General features: G+C 42.8%; 1 protein-coding gene across 1 annotated transcript in view; it reads left to right on the top strand.

The window, feature by feature from the left end:
- The window catches only part of LOC134457868 (galactose-1-phosphate uridylyltransferase-like), a 77,542-nt gene extending 70,346 nt beyond the window's left edge, over positions 1–7,196 (top strand). Inside the window, exon 3 of the mRNA XM_063209854.1 lies at positions 6,702–7,196. Within this exon, the coding sequence (XP_063065924.1) occupies positions 6,702–6,776 (75 nt within the window). The 3' untranslated portion in view covers positions 6,777–7,196. The remainder of the gene's footprint in view (positions 1–6,701) is intronic.
- Positions 7,197–12,500: the final 5,304 nt, after the last annotated feature.

Genomic DNA, 12,500 nt, shown 5'->3' with positions numbered 1-12,500 from the left:
CGCCTGTTTGTGTGTGTGCGTGCGTGCATGCGTGCATTTGTGTGTATCGTGTGTGCGTCGTGCTTTGTGCAACTACGGTATGTGTGTTTTTGTGTGTGCGCGCATGAGTGTACTTTTAAAAGCCTCGTCCATGTGTGCTTTGTTGTATTGTAGTTGTAAACACCAGCTGTGCTACCTCTCCCTTTCCCAGACCTCTGTACTGTCCCTGACCATCAAAACCACGCTGACGGCCTTCACACACACTCTTTCATTTGCTGTCTTTTTTTTCCATGTGTATCGGCCAGGGCCAATCAGAGATTGTGTAGACCAGAGCCATTTAAAATAATCGTTTTAGACAGCTCTGGTGTCGAAGACCCTGGCTCATGCAGTGTCCACCTCGACAAGTTTTCCCTTTTGTTGTAACTTTTCCTTTTCCTTGATAGATGTGGACAAATATCTATCTGGTTCAGTCATGGTACCGTCCAGCCGCACTGCTCCCTTTTGCATTTTTTCCATCAATGCAGTTTTGTTGTGTGCAGGGGCGCTGCCAGAAATGCTGGGCCCCATGAAAGATTCGAATTTTGGGCCCCCTTAAGGACCCCTCTCAGTGCTTGGGCCCCCTTAAGGGCCCCTATCAGTGTTTGGGCCCTTAGAATCTGTACCACTTTTCCCCCACTAGCGGCCCCCATGGTTGTGTGCAGTGCGCAGTGTTGTGCAGTGCGCAGTGGAGTGGTGTGTCACAATGACAATGGGAGTTGGAGTTCCCCTGTTGGGATTCACTTCACTTCACTATCTGACGATCCTCCTCAGCAGGACTTGTCATTTGCCATTTTCTTTTTTGTGAATAGGCTAATGCCGTGTACAGACCAGGAGCAAACGGAGTGAACGAAGCAACGGAAGTCATTATTTCTCTATGGAGGGCATGCGACCTCAGCTACCAGAGCCAATTTGCCAGGAGCGAAGCTTCTTGAGCGATCAGAGAAGAGTTTGACGATTAAACTCAATCTAATTATAGGCGAATTCGCTCTGACGCTGTTCGGCGAAAACCAATCGGAATGTTCATATCTCCGAATGTCCCAGGCTGTCAAGCCAGAGCTGTTATGTGATTAGCTGAATCAAACATGTCAATGCTGCGTCTGGAGCGAATACAGCGAATTCAAGGCTGCCAGGCAGCGTAGTTCGCTCTTGGTCTGGACACGGCATACGGCTAGAGTACAGAGACTATACATACACTACACTAGGCCTCAACATGCAACAGAAAGCCCCCTGGCCTTGATAATCAAGCGGCCATTTGTTGAAGCATGGAGTGCTGCTGACTTTTACTACTGAGAGCTGAACACTTTGCTAAGAGATGATTCTTTATCCACAAGGAGGATGAGCTCTCTGTGTCCAACCAGAGAGGGTTTCATCGCAGTTTAGAAAGCTGCTCATAAAAGACTGATACCCGCCAAAGTCGACGAGTGAAGCACAAGGCATCTACAAAGGCCTCTCTCAGAGGCGGACGTTCCATTTGGCAAATCTAGGCAATTGCCTAGGGCCTCGACCAAACCTGTCCTCCATAGGGGCCCCAACTGTCACACCAGTCACCAGTTGTGGTCAACAAAGAAAAAGTAGGCTTGATCTTCATTTGGCAGTTATGTTAAGTAATCAATATAGGAGACGAACATTAAAATAGCACCCAAACACAAAATGTTATGTAAGGGTTAACGTTCGGCGAGAAGGTCGCTACTGTGGAATAGCAGCACGACAGAGAGAATCTTTAGACCCCGACGCGGAGCGGAGGGGTCTTGTTCTCTCTGAAGTGCTGCTATTCCACAAAGCGACCGACTCGCCGAAAGTTAACCCGCTTATTATATGGATATACTTAAATGATTCACACATGGCGGGGACATTTCTTTAGGCCTATTTAATGTTAAGTCTATTATAGTTTTTAATGTCAAAAGATTGTTGCTGCGCAAAACAAAACAGTGCCGTTGTGGAACACCGCTAGGCAACAGCTAGGTAGCCAGGACAACAGGTGTTGTCTATCACAGCAGCTGATTAGAGTCTTGTTGAAAAGTCGCTTTAGCAGTGAAAAGTCTTGTTGCCATTGACAGCGGTCTGTTATAGACCAACCCGTCCGTTATCGAAAAATAACAGACGTGCGAACGTTGGGGAGCCCCATTGAAATGAATGGAGCATTCGACCGATGACGTCACACCATATAATAATGTCAAATAATATCTTTTGAGGGCCCCATTATTATATTTCGCCTAGGGCCCCAAAATGGCTAGATCCGCCCCTGGCCTCTCTCATCACAGCCTGGCTTTGTGAAGACGAATAAAAGGAGGAGCTTTTTAACACTGTTCACAAGAGAGGATGAGGGACTTGTATTTCCCTTTTCTCTTCTTATTCTCCCACCTACTGTAGAAGTACTCTGTTCTTGGTCAGGGCTACCTGTTTCTGTCCAGCACATTTATGTTCTCTCTGTCTCTCTCTCTCTCTCTCTCTCTCTCTCTCTCTCTCTCTCTCTCTCTCTCTCTCTCTCTCTCTCTCTCTCTCTCTCTCTCCGCCTCTCTCTCTCTCTCTGTCTGTCTCTCTCTCTCTCTCTCTCTCTCTCTCCGCCTCTGTCTCTCTCTCTCTCTCTCTCTCTCTCTCTCTCTCTCTCTCTCTCTCTCTCTCTCTCTCTCTCCGTCTGGAGTCCATTGCTTTTCAATCTTTGCCAGTCAATACGTAGAAGAAATAAATAAAGGCCTGCAAGATTCATTCTTGCTTCGGTGATCTTCGATTCATGTTGAGAGAGAGAGAGGAGGACGAGGAGAGATAAGATTGCGCTGAATTGGTGTTCAGATTGTCCTGACATGTGGGATAGTAGTGACTGTGCACTTAAATGTATTGAAAGCCTTTCAGGAACACACTGTACTGTACTCCTTTGCAAGAGGAATTGACAGCACAGGTAGAGCAGACACTTCAGGGTTTTTTTTTCATTATCATTCCTTACTTCCTGGAAACCAGATGCCTGTAACCTTTATGTAGACCTTGAGGTTGCAAAAACAGTTGAATCCACAGGAACTGGATCTCAGTGTATACTCTACACCAGCGGTTCCCAACCTTTTTCTTCAGGGACCCATGTTTTTACCATTGTAAGCTTTGGTGACCCAACCACGCAAACGCCCGGACAAGAGGGAGTCACATGATACCCTCTGTTTCTTGCGAAAACGTTTAGTTATTTTATTCCTCAATTCGTCTTCGGTCAAATATAAAATAAATGTTTAATGTAGCACTTACATTTTGTTGCTTCGAGGCATATACTGTAGCCTATTAGTTAAATGCTTTGTGATGTATTCAACATGGGCTATATATGGTAGTAGTCTATTTAAAATGAAACCCCTTAAAATCAAGAGGGATTCGCGACCCTCTGTGGATCTTTGGTGACCCATAGGTTGGGTCCCGACCCATAGGTTGGGAACCACTGCTCTACACCCTTGTCTGTCTATGTACACTATACCGTACATCACACATGGTTGTGTCTGTGTGTGTCTGTGCCTGTGTCTGTGTGTGTGTCTGTGTCTGTGTGTATCTGTATACTGTGTGTGTCTGCGTGTGTGAGAGAGATATACCACTACGTGTGTGTGTGTGTGTGTGTGTGTGTGTGTGTGTGTGTGTGTGTGTGTGTGTGTGTGTGTGTGTGTGTGCGCGCGTGCGCGTTTGCGTGTGCGTGTGCGTGTGTAATACCGCTGTGTTTCTGCTGGACCCTCCTGAGAACCGGGGAAAAAAAATGCTTTGGGATTTTGATTTTTTTTACATAATTTGATTATTATGGTGGAATAAAACATGACTAAAACATTTTTTTCCCCAAAAAATATTTACTATTTATTTTATGACATGTCCACTGTAGTGGACGTCGGGACTATGTTCGTCTAGATTTGTGTTAATTAATGCATTAATTTACTGAATTACTTCGTTATGAACTGCCCTTTTCAATTAGACTATATGTTTATATTTAAGACAGTAAAATAGTTTTAAAAGTGCTAAAATCATTAAAACACATAATGTGAATTTGATTTAAAAGGATCCTTTCAAATGAGTCATGGAACAACCTCAATAAATATTACTTTCCGGATTTGAACTTTACATTACATTACACTTAACAGCTGCTGACCCACATATTTATTGACAAAGTATTGGATGAACTTCATAGAACAATGTGGGGCATTTCTCAATAAGCTTGATCCATGGATAAGGGTGTAGGAGATCACATTCTTCATTTTTACTACAGGTAGGCCTACAACACGTCCCTGCTTCCAATCCCAAGAACAACTCTTTAACCACTAGGCTACAGTGGACCAATTAGGCCACAGTTGCTCCATAGGAGCGTCAAAAGCTGACAAAGGAAGATTTTATGGTTTATTCACTCAAGAAAATAGCATATGAAATTAATAATAATGTATTGTAGATGTGTGCTTGTGTGTTTTGGTGTCTACTGAGTATCCTTTGAATTCATCCCTTGACTTGGATTGCATGAGGAGAGACCAAGTAAGCATTATGAATATGGGAGATCTTGATGGTATTGCTTCTCATTCATATTTCATGGTCAGTACCATGATTATTGCCATTAAATAAAATGTCAGGAATATTAATTATGGTTTTCCCTTGACTGTTGACACTGTATCCACCCTGTGTCCCACGTCTGCTGCATCCTCTGCATCTAGATATTTCGCATTAACATGGTAGATAGTTATTGGATGGGTGGACAGATTTGTAAAAAATCTTATTTGGTAATATTCTCTAATAGGTAATGGAAATTATTTAATTCCAAAGGCCAACACTTTCAAGATGGCTGACTTTCAAGATGGCCGGCTTGTTGTTTGTATGGTAACCTAAACGTAGAACAGGTGGACAGATTTAGATCATATCTTGAGTGTTAGAGCAGCATAATAGGAACATGGATACATTTTGGAGGTATCAAATGGTCAACATGGCAATACCTGTAGCTAAACTGATATTTTAAGGGTTTCAGGGATATATCTCTGGCAGTAGGGGTCGTAGGCATAGGCCAGTTGTGTTCCTGTGCATGATACTCAATGGCAGATACATGTTTGCCTGACCTTTCACCTTCCTATTCTACTGTCTGGCCCTGGCCCTGGTTCCCCTCATCTCCTGAGAGCTCTTTGTTTGAGTTTTTGGGGAAAAAAATTCTGAGAAAAATCATTTTTACCTCACTCAGCCCCATGTTTCCCAAAGTGTAGAAATTGGTTAAAAATGAGAAGTCGTAAGTCCCGACGTCCACTACAGTGGACATTGAAAAAGAAGGTGTGATTTGAAAGGGTTGTTATTAAAATATAATCCTGAAACTTGACTAGCATTTTGTTTAGGGTGTTACATTTATGAAACAAATTCATTTGGACACATGGAATCATACATTTTTCCAAAATATGATCACTTCCTTCACCTGTGGCCATTAAATCTGGCTAGTGTAATGGCGGCCATTTTGGAAGCAGATTACAGGTGTTTTACAGGCCAAACCCCCACAAATGTGGTATCACTGTAAAGCCCTAAATGTCTAGTTTACAGTAATCCCAGATTGAAATAGGTTGCATAAAGTTTGTTTGAGATACATGTAGCAAAGTATTGTCCACTACAGTGGACAAACGCCAATGGCCGGGTCTCAGGAGGATATGCAGTTATTTCCGTGAGGTGAAACCCACTACTGGACATTAAATGAACATTTGAACATTAAATGCTTCTCAGAACACTCTGCTCACTATATTGTGGAGGCTACTCGCAACCCCACTGCTTTTATGTGTAAAACATTTAATTACTATGTGTGGAATGTGCCTCTATGCAAGAAATAAAAAAACCCTCTGTTCTGTGGGAATGACATACACCTTGAAACTCTTGCATCCAATTGTGTTTTAAAGAAGTTTTGTTTTGTCTGAATTTTACAACATTGTATTGTAGACCAGAGCACACCGTCTTCCAGCAAGATAGTAGTTACCTGCTGCTTCTTCACACAGTGCCATTGTGCCATTGCTGGTGGTGAGAATAAAAGGAGTGAAATGTCAAAGTTACGTAAACACTGACACTGTGGACAAGGCCTTTTACATTTGTCATAATGCCCTGGCAAAGAGCAGATTTGTTCATGTTATTTTCGTAGAGAAGGAAGTAGGGAATTAAGTCACAGGAGAAAGAGTTGTCATAGTAAATTCCTAGGCTAAAGCTTTTACACAAAGCATACAGGTACTTTGCATTGACAAAGTATGTAGTTACTGTCTTTGTTTATGGCAGCTACGTACTTCTCACAGGGCCTGACTGCTGAGCTGTTATATCCATTTGTGAAAACAAAATGTGCTCACAAAAAGAAAACTAACATGGTAGTGCAGTGCCATTACCAAAATGGGGATGGAGGGTTGGTACTGTAGGAATATTGTGACTGCAAACCCTCCTAGAGGTTTTCTAGTGACATATGTGTGGAATATACAGCATTATAGCCAGTGGCGGAACAAGTGCACACAGGGTCCCAGGGCAAAACACTGATAGGCCCCCACATATGGCCTGCTAAGGTCATAATAGGGCCTCCACCTCTAATAGGAGGAGGGCTCTGGGCCCAGGGGCAAATGCCCTGTTCGCCCCCTGATTATAGCAAAGCAACTGATGACCCTGTGTGTTTCTTAGTGCTGTTATGACCATATGGATGAGGATAATGTTAAAATGTTAACAGCTGACTCTTCTGCTGTCCACAGGCTGCCGAGAGACTGAGGAATCTTCCGGAAGAGCACTACAAGCTGAAGAAGACAGAGGAGGAGAAGGAGAAGTAGGAGGAGGAGGAGGGTGGAGAGGGGACGCCATAAATGCTGTCAGCTTTGTGTAACGGCCAACTAATCATCCACCCTGGGTTAACCCTAACCCCTACGCTATTTCACGATGATTTAGATGATTATGGAGTCATTTGAAAGGGAAAAAGATCATTTCACTTTTTTATGTGGTGTGATGCAGAAAATTATGATCTCATTAAAAACATTACGCAGCTATAATGGTTTTGCGGGTGTGCGATGGAAATGGATTTACCTAAAGTTTATGCATGATGGGGACTGATTATATACTATACTCTCTCAGTACTATACACAGTGACTACAGAGTATAAACCGCAGTGACACAGATGGGTGGTGCAGTGACTTGAAAAGTGGGAAAAAGAAAGCCGCTGTGCTCAATCCAGCCTTACATTCCCACCAGGCCTGGACTGGCCATCTGGCATAGCGGGCAATATATATATATATATATACTATTATAATGTTTATATGTAACATTATATATATATATATATATATATATATATATATATATATATATATATATATACAGTATATATATATATATACAGTGTATATATATATATATATATATATATATATATATATATATATATATATATTAGGGGTGGGCATAGATTAATTTTTTTAATCTAGATTAATCTCACTGTAATTATGAAATTAATCTAGATTAATCTAGATTAATCTATATCAAAATGGCTCATTCAGAATAGGCACGCTAGCAAAATAATGCCGAAAAAAAAACCTTGGGGTTTCTCAAGACAGATGGCGCATTAGACCAGAGCTGATCTTTTTTCTCCAAAATGCATCTCATCTTCAAAAAAATGGTTATGTTGATACTTGGTGATGAAAAAAAATCACTGCAATATGTTTAAATTGTGTCCAATATGTTAGGAAGCATTTACAGTCATAAGATACTGAAATTTCTAAATGAGCAGCGCTATAAGTTGTAGAGGCAAATACAGATAAATCTATCAAACATTTAGGCTATTTAAACAAATTACCTCAACAATTCAGCATTTCTAATGGAGAGAGAGAGAGAGAGAGAGAGAGAGAGAGAGAGAGAGAGAAAGAGAGAGAATCTGCCACTGACTGGTAAAAATAGCAGCGGCTCCTTTAAGAGAGGGAGGAGCTCTTCGTGCAGTAGGCACAGCAGCCCTCAGCAGAGTCAGGCTACTGGCTATCTAGAACCTGCAGCACTGGCACACGGCGATTTGGCCCAAACCTGACAGTTGTTTTCAGAGTCAGAACGCCAGAGGAGTTACAACTCGAAGTGAATTTAGTTTGCAAAAAAAAATCAAGCGCGACAACCGCGAGGATTATTACCGTTTGACATGAGAATATCTCACTGAGTTGCAAATGTGCGCGATTGCAACACAAACATTCAGTGAGTGTAGATATTTACAGTTTCAGTTTCACAATCTTCAAAATGCATATCACACGGAATGTTTTGCAATTATGGCACAGGCAAGATATCTGGAAGTTGTTTAGGCTATGTGTTCCATGCAATGCGTGAGGAAATGTAGGCTATGTCGGGCTGGTAGCCTACTCACACACAATAATGTCTCTCTATGCTTCACCTCAAACAATAACGTCTCTTTAGTCTACCACGTATGAAAAAGCACTCAAACAACACCTATCACGGCAGAGGGATTAATGTTTTCAGCATGCAAACACTTCATATGTAGTATCTGCTGAAGCAACAGGTGGAGAGGAGAAATGACTGGAGCGCAGTCTGAAAGCGCCTGTCAATTAAACTCTATGGTGACGTGCATTCCCAAACTCCAAACCTATATTTTGAGAATAGATTAACGTGCGATATTTTCTTTATCGCGCGACAAGAGTCTCACATTATCGCAGCACGTTAACGCCGATAACGGCCCACCACTAATATATATATATATATATATATTTTTTTTCTTTTTGTAACATTTCTGAAAATCGACGAACGTGCAGGGCCCACCGGTGAGTCAGTTCAGCGCTGCTAATTATGAGGGGCCCATTTAAGCCAAAAGTGCCCAGGCCTTATTTCACCCCCAGTCCACCAGCCCTGGTTCAGCCCTGGTTCCCACCAAACAGGCCTAACTGGCCATCAGGGTGTTGCAGTTGATTGACAGCTGAGACCAGTTCGGGTCAGCTCTGACTGGAGTGCTGCCAGTTTCCCATGCCAGAAAAACATACAATAATCTGTACTGCTTTGTGAATGACTTTTCTCATGATTTTGGACACTTTTATATATACATATTTCTCATATGACAAAAGTACAAGACTTTTTTTTTTTTTTTTTTTTACAGAAACTACCCTAGAGAAATTGACTGTGAATGATGTTTGCTGTCTGCTGTCTCGCTGTGATAACTGTCATAATTTGCTTGCAACTTACAAATATGCACAAATTACAAATTTTGTATCATTTACAGTATACATATATGTTTTACATGGGTTGGGTCAGCAGGTTAACTCGGAATCAATCGCTCACATATGGTTTACATTTTACATGGTGCCTAATCAAGGAATTAAATTACAGAATTAAACCAAGTGCCAATTTGCTCTTTTTTTGTCATGAGAATAATTACTTAGTAACTGAGAATAATTACTTGGTAAGTGAGCCACACTGGCGCATAGTAGACGTCAATTGAAGTGAGTGACCTCCTCCACAATCCCTCCTCACCTCTGCATTGCATGCCCCCCTCCAGTCTCCTTTAACCCATTTTAGCCTAAAGCTGGGCTTACACTGTGTGACTTTTTGCCCGATTTTGCCACGATTTGTCACTCACACAACTTTTTGGGAGTCTGGCCGATTTCTTGCTCAATCGCAGGTCAATCGTGAGTCTCGCATCGTGTAGTGTACATAGGGTAACGACAAGCGATTTCATCTCATGATCGTGCAATTGTAGGGTCGCAAGAAAATCAAAACTATTTGAAATCCTGGTCGTCCCTTGTGAGTAAATCGCACAGTTAAAGCAGTGCTACGACCCTATTTCACACTAAATGATTTGTTCTTGAGCGCTTCCTCACATCTACCTCAGGTGCACATGTTCCCTCCTCGTTTTTGTCATCTGCAGTCCCGAAACACGCCTGTCGTGCCACAGTGTGAGCATTCTGCTCACATCCGACCGTGGACTCGTATAGTGTGAGGACATGAAACGTGAGACGTTAACTTTTAAATCGTGAAATTCCCTTGTGCAGTGTGAGCAGGAGCGTAATACCCACGACTGAACATATCGCAGTGTATGCCCGCCATAAGGCACCTGCAAAAAATGCCTGCGGAGTGCCAACGCCCTTTTCAGGAAAAGGGGAAATACCTCAGCCTCCGAAGCACATAGAAAAATGAAATAAGTCATGTAAAAGCTAGAGCACTCATTTTGCATGAAATGTGTTTATTCAGTTCTAACATACCCACATTTAATATACAAAAAAAAAACTTCAGGCGCCAAAGGTCCAACAACGTATACACAGCATCAGGCTGAAATGGGCTAAATGGGCACACAGACAGGAGAGGAGATTTAAAATGAATGCCTCAGGAAAACTGCTGGAGGTTGGAGGTTGGAGGTGGAGGTGGGGCGCAGTAGGCTGGGTTGAGGTGCAGTGCAGCTAATACAGAACACACAAACAAACAAACAAACACAGCGTTATCCCATAAACAAATTGGCCAGGATATAAACAGAGTTAATTAATGGAAACCACTAATGGATTTGAATAACGGGAAGACAAAAAGGGGAGAAGAAAAAAACAACTCTTGAATTTGAAATCATAAACAAACAGTGTATGTGTGTGACGCTCCGATTTTCTTTGGGGGGGGCTAACGTGGGGGGGCATATTACCATATTAACGATGACTTCCTCTGTGCTCGGGAGACGTGCTGTAATGACATTTGCGCAGTGTGAGCACACATCTCGTGTTCTCTGATTCATTATTTATCCAGCGTTTGCCAGAACAAGCCCAGTGATAATTAATGACAGACAGACTCCACTCCGCGCTCTCTCCCCGCTGATTCATGCCCTGAAATCGAGCTGGAGTCCGCACAGCACACACACAGGGAAGCTGACATAGGGAGGGGGGACAAAGGGGTCAATTGTCCCGGGCCCAGGGAGAGATGTGGCCCAGAATTAGGTCTTCATTACATTGAATATATTGACTGAGGGGCCCTTTCCGAGGGCTTTGTCCCGGTCCCAGCCAAAGTTGTCAGCGCCCCTGCACACACACACACACACACACACGCACTGCCTGTGGCGTCTCATCTCTTCCATCCCCTTAGTGGAATGTACATTAAATCTTCATTTATCAGGATCCTGAAGACACTTTAAACGTCTACATTACAGAACCATTGCATAACACGACGTTTTAGCTGACGCTTTTATCTAGAACAGCTTCCAGTTATTTTCTTAGGTTCGGAAACACTGCGCAACATGGGATCATGCTGGCTGTCTCGTCTTTGCTCAAGGGGATTTTCCGAAATCGATGAACGAGGCACAGACAGGCAAAAGAAATCCTTCCTCACAAACCCAACAGAACCCAAATTCTTCCTTTCGTTACAGAGTTCAACAAACTGAAGTCAGGGTTCAACCCTGCCTTGGGTTTGGCTGTCTGGCTATCTGGCATACCAGACTTGTCCCGATAGGCCGGTGGTGCCCTGATGCGGATGGTGTTGTGCTACATTACATTACATTACATTGGGCAGCCGTGGCCTAGTGGCTAGAGCAGGGGTGCTCAGACTTTTTCAACATGTGAGCTACTTATTGAGATGGGTGTGTGGAAGTGATCTACTGTGGGTTCGGGGGAGAACATTTGAAAATACAGCTGTTAGAAATGCAATTTTAACACAATATGAAAATGTATTTGTAGGCCTATATAGGCCTACACATCAATAATAATGAAAGGTGAATCAGCAGTGAATAACAACCTCATACAGACCTTATTTAGGCCTACTGTAAATTACGCCTGTTTTTGATCACAAAGGGAGACCATAGTAGGCTATCAAGTTTATGATAAATGTAATTTTCATAAATGAACATAATATTAATGAAGTTATTGATGTGCCCTCTTGGTTTCTGGACAGATTTTATGTAATCCCCTTTTCACTTTAATATGAGTGCAGAGCTATTTTCTCCCTCCCTGAAGTGTTATTTCATGTGTGCATGCTTGCTGTCACCTATTTGAAGGGTTGTTGGTTTGGGATTTCGTGGAGGACTTTTTTAATGCCGCTGTGAGAAGTAGACAGAACAGCGGTTTGCGGGCGTTTGGCGTTTTCACGTGGATGATATTGTCTTCGTGGACGTTACAGACATCCCTAGTTCCAAAAAATAAACAAGGAGACATCTACTGAATGGACCGAAAAGCGCGCTCTCTGTCTAGCGGCCGCGCTGAGCAGACCATTTGAAAAGACGCGCCTGCACTCAGGTTAAACAGGCACACATCATTCACTCTCCCCTCGCACGCGTGCCTATGAAATCTAATCGAAGTAGCCAACTCCACGCTCAATGCGGGAGTTGCATCTTGCCTGCACTTCTCAGAGCATTGTTTAAAAGGGAGGGAAAGCAGGGGATTGCCGGTGTTCGGGCTGTTGTTTTCTTCTCTGGCTGTTTCTTTTGAGCGGTGACGCTGCCTGTACTAACTGAACATATAGCGCACGGTATCGGCAAACGTCTCGTGCCGTCCTATTTTTTTGTGCTCCGATGTTATGACTTATGAAGAGTTTGAGTGTGGCACTTGACA

Source organism: Engraulis encrasicolus, chromosome 11, assembly GCF_034702125.1.
Source record: "Engraulis encrasicolus isolate BLACKSEA-1 chromosome 11, IST_EnEncr_1.0, whole genome shotgun sequence".
NCBI classification, from domain to species: domain Eukaryota; kingdom Metazoa; phylum Chordata; class Actinopteri; order Clupeiformes; family Engraulidae; genus Engraulis; species Engraulis encrasicolus.
Note: the sequence above shows the minus strand (reverse complement) of the source record. Positions and strands in the feature narration are given on the sequence as shown.